The sequence below is a fragment of the Trichosurus vulpecula genome, chromosome 6 (assembly GCF_011100635.1).
Source record: "Trichosurus vulpecula isolate mTriVul1 chromosome 6, mTriVul1.pri, whole genome shotgun sequence".
NCBI classification, from domain to species: Eukaryota; Metazoa; Chordata; class Mammalia; order Diprotodontia; family Phalangeridae; genus Trichosurus; species Trichosurus vulpecula.
The window spans coordinates 184,182,456-184,195,133 of NC_050578.1; the positions used below are offsets into that span (position 1 = coordinate 184,182,456).

A 12,678-nucleotide genomic window follows, 5' to 3' on the forward strand; every position below is an offset into this window, starting at 1 on the left:
TGATTTAACCTAAACTGTCTTGATTTACCAATTAAAAACATCTCATTTAAAAAATGAGGTTGATTTTCCTTTATATGCATGATTTTCAAAGGGTGTGCCACGCATAAGCTATGTTAGGTGTGCTGTGAAGATGTGGATTTTGTCATTTTAAAAAAAGGATAAATAATTTTAATATACATTTTATTTATCCAGCATACATTGCATGGTAAGAATAGTTTTCACACAACAAACAAAACTTGCCTACTACACTAACCTCAAAACGCACCAGACCTTGAACTCCCAAAGACCTCAACGAAAACAGCTGCTATTATTGAAGGAAAACTGCAGACACTCCAGTCTCCTTATTCTCCCATAATGTTACCAACTTAACTGCTCAATGTGCCGTGATTCCTTACTACAAAGGATACTGCACCATGAGCAAAAAGTTTGAGAATCATTGTTTTATGTTCTCTCAAGTACTTGTGAGGAGAATTAACTTCCCCATTCAAATTTAAAGTTGTTAGGATTTCAAAATTTAAAATCATGTAATTTTCACAGCATCACAGAATTTTAACTTATAAGGAAGCTTTGGCTATCTAGCCAAAATCATATCTGGAAACGAATACCCTCTCCAACATGCCAGAAAAGGGGTTATCCCAACTCTGCCTGAAAACCTCCAGTGAAGAGGAAGCAGGTTTTCAGAGTAAGCATGAACACCACAGAAATCAACAAATGCTACAAATCAGGGCTTGATTTATTAGTTTGTTGGTTGATTAAAGAAAGTGGAGAAAATGTTAATAATACAGATTAAAGTAAACGTGTGTTGTGAATACATTTTTTTTTGAGAGCCAGTTAGTTGTTAAGCATTTACTAGCACTCCCTTGGGAGGAAGGCAGTACCATCTAAGGCAGTCCATTTAACTTTTCGACAGCTATAATTGTTGGGATGCTTTTCTTTTCCTTTTTCTAAGCTGAAATATGTCTCTCTGTAAGTTCTATTGATTGCCTCTAATTCTTTCTTAATGGCCAAGCAGAACAAGCTGAGTTCCCCCCCCCCATTCCATGTGAAACCCCTTTAAATACTTGTATCAACCTGCCCTGACACTGTATCCTAAAGTACCCTGGGCCTTAATATCTGCCTTGCCACCACCCCTCTGGCTCCTGGCCACTGCCATCTGACATGCTGAAGTGAAGTCTTCAGCATCAAATATGAAATCCTCTGTTTGGCATTTGATGCCCTTCAAAACCTTCCCCCAATAACGCACCTTTCCAAACTTCTGACACTTTATCTCCCCCCCTTCCCCAATCTACTGTTTGATCCAGTAACACTGGCCTTCTTGCTGTTCCACAAACATTTCCTGAGTTCCAGGTCTTTCCACCCACCCTGTAGATAAAGTCTTTTTATATGTGTTGCCTCCCCAAATTAGTGTGAACTTCTTAAAAAGCTTTCATTTTTTTTTCTTTATCAATATCCAGGACTTGTCACAGTGCTTGACACCTAATAAGCACTATTCACTATTCATTCATTCATTTATTCTCAACAAGCATTTATTATACATTTGTATTATACGTCAGGCACTGTAAAAGGGGTTGGGGACACAAAGACAAATGAAAGTAACTGCCTTCAAGGAGTTCACATTCTATCTAGGGGGCCTGATAAACTCTCCCTCACCCCACACATCCAAATCTTGCCGTTTTTACCTCAACAGAATTTCTGGCATCTAACCCCTATGTCTACTAACACAGCCAACACCTTAGTTTAAGGGCATTATAACCTCTTTCCTGGACTACTGCAGCCTCCTAATTGTCCCTTGCCTCAAGCTTCTCCCGACTGACGTCCATACTCCATGATTTTCCTTAAGCACAGATCTGACCATGTAAGAGATATTATACCATGGACATGAATAATCCACAAAGGAAAGCAGACTAGTCATGAATGAAACTGAAAAACAACATGTTGATGGACAGCCTGCACTCATAGCCAAAAAATTTTAAGTGAACTATAGTAAGATGTCTGGTGCAATAGACAGATCCTCTATAGAGACTTTGGAGACACATGGATAAGAATTCCACTATATGTGAAAGCATGGTAAGGAGCTGCTCTTGCAAAAAAAGCATAGCCATCAAAGTAAGCTCACAGAATTTCCATGATGATATAAAATACAGAGGAAATAAAATGTAAGGAAAATTACTTTTGGATAGAGATAGATAGCTGGAAAGACCATCATGTATAAGTTTGAAAAGGAAATAGAAATGTTTCAATACTGATATCAGCAGACATCTAAACATTTTTGCTTTAAAAATGATCTATTAATAAGGTAACGACTTCAATTTTTACATTTTTAGTGCATTCTTTCAACATACTGAGTCATATCAGATACCATCTGAAAACAAAGATACATGCTCACTGTACTTTTCAAGGGAGCTTTAAATGCATCATTGTTGTTGCTCTTATTTAATGCTTTGGATCAAAATCTGTGAAAAAAAATAGACATCACTGTTTCAAAATCTTATTATTACACTTCTAATGGTCACTGTAGACAAAACATTATAGGCTTTTGCATGCATCCTTATCTAGATTCTGCACAGGAATGCTATATTAATCATGCCCAAGTACAGAATAAAGGGGCTTTAAGGATTGAGATTTTTGGAAATAAAGTGACCAAGAGCACAACCCAACCAAAGAAAGAATCTGGGTTCTTAACAGGTTCACCATAGCCCTTATCGATTAGATGAAACATTCTTAACTGGGGGTCCATGAACTTAAAAATAAAACAAAGTTGATAACTATATTTAAATACAATCAGCTTCTTTAATAACTTATTGATTTTGTTTTATGCATTTAAAGACATCATTCTGAAAACAGGTTCACAGACCCCCAAAGGGGACCCTGACACGCAAGAAGGTTAAGAACACGTTTACTAGAGAGAGCATACAGCCTGACAATCTTAAGTTTCTCAAGGTGCACATCTGTGAAAGTAACAGAATTTAAGTCCAGCATGGCATTTTGAGAAAATAGCTTCAAAGGTTAAGCTATAAATCTTATTCTCAGGTCACTGGACATTTAGGAGCAAGGATATTGATGTCCTCTTTTCTTCTTTTTCTTTTTCCTTGTAACAGTTGCATGATTCATAGATTGTCCTGTAGTGGTCTCCATTTTCATCTTGTTACTTTTTTTTTGCTTCTGTTTCCTGACAGCCCTGCAAAACAAGGTGTTAAATTATGTTAAGAAAAAGCACAATGAATTATAAATACGTTGCCATCCAATTAACCAGCTAACCAAATAAGCAAGTACAAGAGTTGAAAGAATTTACTGTACAATATATGCCCATAAAATTCTAACAGTAATAACAAGGAGTTAGAGGCCTGAGCAAGCAAAACGTTGTTTGGAAAAACAAATTTCTTTGAAAGATGGTTACTAGTGATTCAGATCAGTCTATCCAGGACAAACAGCACAGAGTTAAACAGACAGGCCAATGAAAAACTATTTTTTAACATCCATACTGCTCAGCTCAGCACTTCAATCTTCAAATCCTTGAATTACATTTTCTAGAAAAAGGACTAAGACTTGGGAAGTTAGCAGAGTGAAAAAAAATGCAAAAGCATAACAGATGGGGATGACAATTGAAGGGCCCATTTTATAAGCTCTCTAGTTAATTTTCCATTCCTTATTAAATCCAACGACTCTGACAAATGCTACACAGAATATATAAAATACATGGTCACTGTCTCCTGGAAGCTTGCAGTTAGTTTAAAGCAATGAATAATGAATACCAATGACCTAAAGAAGGATTAACTTGAAACTTGCCCTATAAGAGTATGAAACCAGAATTAAGAACACTGAACTTTTCACTCTAGTGTTCTCCAACCTGACATCAGACTGTTAAGCCCTTTCAGGGCAGGGACTGTCTTTTGCTTCTTTTTATATAGTATCTGGCATATAGTAGGGGCTTAATAAATGTTTACTGATTGATTGACATGAGCCAATTAGTGGCTAAGAAAGATTTCATACAAACGCAAAAGAACTTCGTAGCTTATTATCATATTTCAGAAGAAACTTGTACGCTTATGAATCTGCCACTAGCACAGTCTGACAGCAGTGTCCACTTCCCATGGTTATTCTATAACAAAAAGAACTGGATTCACTTTTCACAAAACACAGCGAGTCCCAAGGTACCAAAGGCAAAGCTTTTTCTTGATGTGTCAAAGGTGGTAACACCTACATCAAGGCCTCAAGTGTACTTAAAGACTTCACAAGCTTGTCAGCTACTCCAACTCAGCTTGTATCTGATTCCTTCATCTCTTCACTGTGGTTTTCCCATCCTTCCTTAGAAGTTACATACTTTTGATTGAAAGGGTTTAGGTCACTGATAGAAGGTAAGTGAGGAAAAAAGAGGACAAAATGAAAAAAACATAGAAAGGCCAATACCATCTTTTACTTTAAAGTTTTAAAGTAAAAAGAAATAACAATGTCTTTTTAAGCAAATGCAAAATTTTATAAATTTCATCCCAAATACATAACTATCTCTGAAATCTGAATAAGACCCTAAAGAAAATACTAATGAAAACCACTGCTATATTCTGCAGGCCCATGTTTTCTGTTCAAGTGGCCTGTGTTACAGGTTTCCAGGGAAGCAGAGAGGCTTTTTACTGCTATATTGCCATGTTCTACTAGATTTTTAAAAACAAGTTACTGTATTCAAAAGCTTTTTAAGCTTGGAAACTTTTATCCTAAAATATTCTCTTCTATAGTTGCTGTTCAGTCATTTCAGTCATATCTGACTCTTTGTGACCTCCATTTGGGGGTTTTCTTGGCAAAGGTACTGGAGTGATTTGCCATTTGCTTCTCCAACTATTTTACAGATAAGAAAACTGAGGCAAAACAGAGTTAGTGTTTGAGGCCAGATTTGAACTTCCTCCAGGTCTGGCATTCTATCCACAGCACCACCTAACTGCCCTAAATATTTTCTAGTCTAGCCAAATATAATAAGTGTCTTGAAAATACCTAACCAAATAGAACAAAAATGTCTAGCAAGTACATATAAACATCCCAGTCAGCCCTCTTCCCATTCACTTGTTAATTCTCTGCCTCCTCGAAGTAAACAGAGGCAGACAAAAAGCATGGCAGTAGAATAACGGTGAGAGTTTGGCACTCCAATATTAAAAACAGGCTCTTCCCCTTTACGGTGGTCATTGCCATGGAAAATAAAGTATGTAGAGAAGAAAAGTGTCAATGGCCTGGATACATTGCATGGTACACAGAATACTGACCTTGGAGTCAAAAAACCTTGGTTCAAATTCTGTCTTGTGAAACTTACTAGCTATGTAACCATGGGCAAGTCGCTTAATCTCTGAGTCTCAGTTTCTTCATGTGTAAAATAAGAATAATGACTATGTAGTACCTACATAATAAGCTTGTTGTGAAGCTCAAATAAGATACTATTAAACTTCTGGCCACTAGGTGGCACAGTGGATAGAGTGCCAGGCTTGGAATCAGGAAGACTGGAACTCAATACCAGCCTCAGACATTTACTAGCTATGTGACCCTGAGCAAGTCGCTTCACCCTCTTTGCCTCAGTTTCCTCCTCTGTAAAATGAGCTGGAGAAGAATACGGCAAACCACTCCAGGATCTCTGCCAAGAAAACCCAAGATGGGGTCATGAAGAGTCAGACATAACTGAACAACGACAACAACAAGTACGTCAGCAGATTTTATTTTATTATTGTTGTTGTAGCTGCTCTCATTCTTTATCCGAGGAGCTCCGACAGAGGCAGTGCTATGGCAGGTCACTATCTTACTTTTGTGTCTAATGTTCAGAAAGGTGGCTAAATGATTGTGTTTTGTAACTGCATAAATGTATTGGGATATAAGCTCATCTTCTTCACGATCACTGAAAATAGCTTCAGGATATATTCTGCAGACAGAATGACAGCACAATTTTACACTTCATCCTGTTACCAAGTGGTTTTAATTTCTTCTAACAGCTCTTTATATTTTGAGAGCTTTCACTCTTTAGTTGAGAAATTATGAGTATTTGGTATAGGAACATTTATGAAAACCATTGCTTTTCTTAATAAATGTTCCTGAAGCTAGTGGGTAATTTGAGAGGGTTTAAGGGATGGGGGTTTGAGATGGGAAATGTATCTATTCAAAAGAAGAATGGGTCAAGTTCAGTGTCAGTCTACACAACACAGCCGGTCTTCATGTTGCTGCTTTGTGTTACCATAAACAGATGATGTTGAGTATAACTTGTGTATGGCTAATGGTGATACCACTGTATTAAAATGCTACCATTTGATCTTTAAAAAAAATTTAAAAACACTAGCTTTTCTCAAACTTTTACAGGTCGACATTATATCCAAGTGACTGTGGGTAACAATTTTGTCTGTGATTATGCTCCAGTTCCAATATTTGCTAATTCTCAGGGATATCTGGGGGTTTACATTTCACAGAATCACAGAATTTGGGGGGGAAGGGACTTCAGTGGCCATCTAGTCCAATCTATACCCCACACAAGGAATCCTCCCCTACAGTATTCATGTGAAATGGCCACCTAGTGTCTGATTGAAAACCTACAAGAAGTGGGACCCACCACATCTCACAGCAGAAAGCCACTGAACTTCTGGACAACTCTGTCTCCACGTGAAGCCTAACTTCGCCTCTTTGCAATTTACACTTATTCCTCCTGGTTCTGTCCTCTGGGGCTAAAGAGAACAAGCCTGATCTTTCCTCATGACAGCCTTTCAAATACTTGTACACAGCTTTCATGGTCCCCTACGTCTTCTCTTCAGGCTAAAAAAACTCCAGTTCTTTCAACCAGTTCTCATACAGCATGGATTCAATGACCTTCATCATCTTGGCTGCCTTCTTCTAGATACTCCCCAGTTTATGAATATCCTTCTTAAACTGTAATGCCCCAAACTGAATACAATACTCCAGACAAATCAGAGAAAGGCAGAGTTTAGAGAGCCTATCATTCCTCATCACTAGAAGCTATACCTCCCTAAATGCAGCTTAAGATTCAATTAGCTCTTTTGGCTACCACATCATACTGGTGACCCATATTGAGTTTACCATGCACTGAAACCCATACACACACACACACACACACACACACACACACACACACACACGTATTTTTTTTCAGACAAACTGCTCTCTAACTATATCTAACCCATCTTGTACTTGTTAATTTGATTTTTGTGTGTGTGCCCATGTATAAGACATCTTATTTATCCTTCTTGAATTTCATCTTATTAGCTTCACTCTAATGCTTGTATGTAAAATTTTTTTAGAGCTTGACTTATCTAGGGTGACAGCTAGCACTCCCATCTTAGTGTCATCTATAATTCTGATGAGCCCAGAGTTCTAGCAACTCTACTTTATATTTCCCTATATTTACATTTCATAGTATAGTTCAGGAGAAAAAAAATTTTAAGTTTTTAATGTGCCAGTTACATAACTACTGCTTTGCTTAATTTTTTAAAAACAAAATACAGGAAAATTTCCTAACTAAAAAGCAAAGATTTAGCAAAAAAAAAAAAGAGAGAGAGAAAGAGAAAAGTAATGGTATAGCAAACTCAGTGATACTCTGAAAAAAAAAACTCAACTTTGTTTTAAAAATATACTTAGTAAATGGCCATCAAACCATAAGTTTACCAGTGATAAAACGAGATTTTCCAGAAATAAAGCTCACAAATACTATGGAAAAATAAGACAATAAATAAGCTTGTGTAATCAGTCTTTTTTCCACATATCCTAAGAACTGATACTTATGTGAGATTTCTTTCAAATTTTGGTTTTTTGGGTAAATTTTAAAAATGGATAGATAACCACAAGAGGGAGTCAGTCTCATTCCAGTTCATCACAAAACAAATTGCTTTTAAAATAGTATAAATTTATATTCATAGTAAAAGGGCATAAAAATTCTTGCTAAAATTATGGAATCTTTTAAAAAAATGTTTCAAAAACAATCACTTCCTATTTTAGCCTAGAAATCAATAAAACTTAAGTCAAAAAACATATATTAAACTCCTACTATGAACAACGCATTGTAATTTCACTATAATTAAAATACTCTGAAAGCAATACTTAGGGTTAATTGGGAACAATAACATAAGCAGGAATCTTAAGGGAGAAAAAAAAAATAAAGTACTATTTTAGACTTATTCAAGCATATCACTTCCCACAGGATTAATTCTTTATATCATACTGAGATGATGAAATCTCCAACAATGAATAAAATTGAGTAATCTGAGTTACTAAATGATGTCCCTCAATTAAAGTGCTATGTACTATCATCAAACAGGCCACCTGGGAGGAAATTCGAAGAAATAGAATGATTTACAAGCAACAACAGAGAATGAAAATTTGTTGTTAATATATATATAGTACATTTTCAGGTATCCTGTTGCTTTGAGAACCACAGAGTTGGAAAAAACCCAAAAGGCAAAGTCCAGACAGTTGCCTTAGCAGGACTATGTTTAAACTATCCAGACAACAGAATGTGTATCTTATTCTTAAAGAGGTCCAAAGCAAAATATTCTAATGTGATTTTGTTCAGTTATCCTGAAGTTATTGTGACCTGTGGGACAAGTCACTTACTTTTCCTGGGTCTCAGTTTACTAATCTGTAAATTGAGGGAGTTCAACTGGATGACCTCTAAGGATCCCTTCAGGCTCTAGTTATAATTTTATGTTGATTTAACAGAAAGGAAAATTAAAATGAGTGAGGAATGAGAACTAGTAATGGAAGATGTGAAGAAAACTGAAGAAAAATAACAATAGGTCTCATATATAGAATGCTTGTAGGGATCCAAAGCAGTTTCCTTCCAAAAACCCTGTGAACTGGTTAGGACAAAGATACTGCAGTACTTCAACAAATCTATGATGTCACTTATGTAAGTACTCTGAATCAGACAGATTGCTACTGATCTGCACATGTCCATCACATGCCACCTCTCTCTTCCGTGTCCTTCCATAAATCTGCCCACAGTAGGCCCCCTCCCTCCCAGCAACATACTGAGGACTTTTTCTTGAGTTCTTGTGATACCTGATACAATCAATTTTTCACTCTTGTTATATAACCTGCTCCTCTTTTTTGACTGTACATTTCTGTGGTGAAATCCTTTACTGTTTTTTCTTCATGACCCTTGCTTATAGTGTGTTGTACAGCCTGCTCATGCCAACCAAGTACCTCTCCACTACCCTCTGGATGATGCTCAACTTTAATGACTCACAGCCATGAAACAAAATCAGAAGAATATGGATGTTAAAACGATGGGCCTTTATTTCAGGCAGAAGATGGGGATCATTAAAAGAATTTAGCAATTTCCCAAAGGCAACCTAATATACTTTTCTCCTCCTGTTTAATTCTGGGCCTGACTCATTACATATTTGCAGTGTCTTTGAAAGAGATAGATAGATAGATCTTTCTCTCTAGAGAAACAGATATCTACATATATAGATACAGCTGCTTCTATAGAGATAATCTTGCCAAACACTTTTAGATGATTATGGATTTCATTTAGGAAAAGGATCTGCAGTGTAAAGGGATTTGATACAATCAATACAATGTCAACTAAAACCAGGAGTACCTAGAGGACTTCACCATGTACAGGGAATTCCTCTTTGATTCGGACTCTGCAATGCATTCTCTTTTGTAACAATAATGAATACCTTTAGGGAGCACATGTCAATAAATCAATGAGCACTGATTAAACACCTACCAAGTGGTAGGTACTATACTAAGCACTGGAGATACGAAAACAAAAAATGAAACAGTCCCTGCTTTCAAGAAGTTTATATTCTATCAGGGGAAACTATAAGAACAAAATAAGTCCAATATAAATACAAGGGGTTAGAGAGGTCAGGCACTGGCAGTTTAAGGATCAAGAAAGGCTTCTTGTAGAAGGTGGTACTTGAGCAGAACACTGAAGGATGAGAGGGATTTTATGAACTTGAGATGATGAGAGATCGCATTCCAGGCATGGGGAATGGCCAGCACAAAGGAGCAAAAATGGGATAAATGCAATGTGTAAAAAACCAGAAATCAGGCCAGTTTGGCTGAAGTGTAGATTATGAGAAGGGGAGTAATAGATAATGAGAAATCCAAAGGAAAGATCATTTTGGCAGCTAGATGGAGTATAGATTGAAGTGGAAACAGAGAGGGCCAATAGGAGGCCAATGAAAATCCAGATGAGAGGTGATGAGGGCTTGAACTAAGGTGGTGACTATGTAAGTACACGTAAGCAAACAGGTGTAAGTGATGTTACGGAGGTAAAACTGTTAAGATTTGGCAACTATAGAGTGAAGGACAATGAGGAGTTGAGGATAAAATTGAGGTTATACAGCCGGGAGTCTGGAAGAATGACGGTATCCTCAATAGAAACATAGGTATTTAGGTAGAACCATCTTCCTGTTTCATATTAATGATCAGAGGGTGTTCAAACAAGGTGAACTCTTGTTATATTTTAAGAAACTTGAATAAGGGAGAATAACATGACTTCTAAGGTCCTTTTCAGGTCTAAAAACATTCCATGTTTCCAGAAACTAAGATGTCAATTTAGCATCTACTTAGCTGAAATAATAAGGTTAATGACTTACTGTCATTACTATAATATCCTACTACTAAAACTTATTTGCAAATGAGGGTTAGGGAAAAGAGGGAGGAAAGGCATTTTGTGGGGAATGGGAGGTGTTTGGGGGGGAATAAAAGGAAAACGATAAAAAGAATAAAAATAAACTTAAAAATCAGTATATATGCTGTAAGCCTTTTTCTTAAGCTTTCAAAGGCATAACCATCTTCCTACTATGAAAGTGATTATAATAAAATTATACGAAAAAATATTTAACATCTACTCATAAATAATTATAGAAATAGTTGATTTAACATGTCTAACATGTTCTTGACCACTGAATAATTTTTTGGCTATCCTTACAAAATTACTTGAGAAAAGTATGCAAATCATGTTTTTTTTTTCAAAATAATTCAAAAAATTCGACTTACTTCTTAGCTCTTTTAGATGGAGAGAAATTAGGACACATAGTACGTTTGTGATCTGCTTCACCACATATAAAGCAACCATCTTTAGCATCTGCACATGAATGATTTGGAAGTGCACAGTAATTGCAAATGCTGCAGTGAATCCAAGCTGCAAATCAAAAATTAGATTTTAGAATACAATTCTAATTTAATACACTGTTGAATTTTAACAGACATTAAGATATCTTACTTTAAGCAACATGATGACCAGGTCATTTATTCACTTAAACTTCGCTTAACTTAAAGTATTAGTGTGGAGGTTACAAATTAGAATCCCATGTGGATAAACTGGCTTTATCATGTTATATGACCATATGCTATATATATCTCTAACCGAGCCAGCAATATTCCATCCAAAGTACTACTAATCACAAGGGGTATTAAAAGGCTGTTAACTAATACAAATCCATTACTACCATTGAAAATAAAAACAAATGTCCTATTGAAAATAATCAGTTGTGTTGATTTTGTAAAATGCAGGAAATGAAACACACACATACATGCATGTATATGTGTGTATATATACATATACATATATATGTGAATGTGTGTTGGTATGTATGTGTAGGTGCACATATGCTATAGTCACACGTATTATGTATACATACATACATATGTCTGTTAAAAGGGAAGACTACTATTTGATGGGAAGAGGTTAGTGAGTAGCTATAGATATGCAAAATATAGCATCATGAAAGCATTTTTTAATGCACAGAAGAAAAAAGGAAGTAAAGGGGACATAAACATACAGAATAATTTTTACTACCTTGTTAAATTATATATAGAAATAGATTATAATTATTATATTATAGAATATTGTTAATATTATAAAATACATGTTATATACTATTATATTATTATGTGTTTGATATATAATTATAATCTCTCTCCCTCTATTAAAAAATCTGTACAGAATAGAAGTTCAGTTTCTCATACAATATTCTTTCCAGTTATTTGTATATTGAAATGTTTACAGTTATTAAATTCACAACAAAAAAAGAAAAAATTTAAAAATTTTTTAAAAAACTAAATAAAGGAAACCATATCTTTGTTTTTACCACAGTAATGGCAAATAACATAGACGTCTTCAAACTTCTAAGTTACTTATTTTTCTATTAAGAAATTATAAGAAGAAGTGGCATAGTTGATATTGAGCTGGTCTTTAATTTAGGAACATCAGGGTTCAAGTCCTGCTTCTAATTCATACTAGCTACGTAATTATAGGCAAGTAACTTAATCTTTCAGTTTGTCAAGCAAAATCCCTAAGACCATAAGTTTCGAGCAAGTTGCCAATCAGCAACACTGGAGATTTGTCATTCCAGAAGTTGTCTTCTCTGATGAAATCATAGGTTCCCCTCCCCTCCACCAAACTACCATACAACAAAATCAATATATTGCCAAAATGAAGCAACACACTAAAACATTTTTAAATGCTTCAAGCCCATCAAGTTCTTATATACAACCAAATTGATAAAAGGCTATTTTCTTTTAAATGTAAGAATTTCATTATGGGTCAACATTACTAAAAAATGCACAACTTTCCCATCTAACCTCCTAATGATGAACCCATTGGCACTTAGCTAAACTGGTCTTCACATTGCAATCTATTGCTAGGCCTGCCCCAAAAGGATTTTCAGCTAAGTAGACTCTTCCAAA

General features: G+C 35.7%; 1 protein-coding gene across 2 annotated transcripts in view; it reads right to left on the minus strand.

Annotated features, from left to right (window-relative positions):
• Positions 1-2,770: 2,770 nt before the first annotated feature.
• ZCCHC4 (zinc finger CCHC-type containing 4) overlaps positions 2,771-12,678 on the minus strand; it is a 60,505-nt gene continuing 50,597 nt past the window's right edge. For both annotated transcript variants that reach the window (XM_036764644.1, XM_036764643.1), the window contains 2 exons: positions 10,987-11,131; positions 2,771-3,178 (listed from right to left, as the gene is read on the minus strand). In XM_036764644.1, coding sequence (XP_036620539.1) covers positions 3,043-3,178; positions 10,987-11,131 — 281 coding nt within the window. In that variant the 3' untranslated portion in view covers positions 2,771-3,042. The remainder of the gene's footprint in view (positions 3,179-10,986; positions 11,132-12,678) is intronic.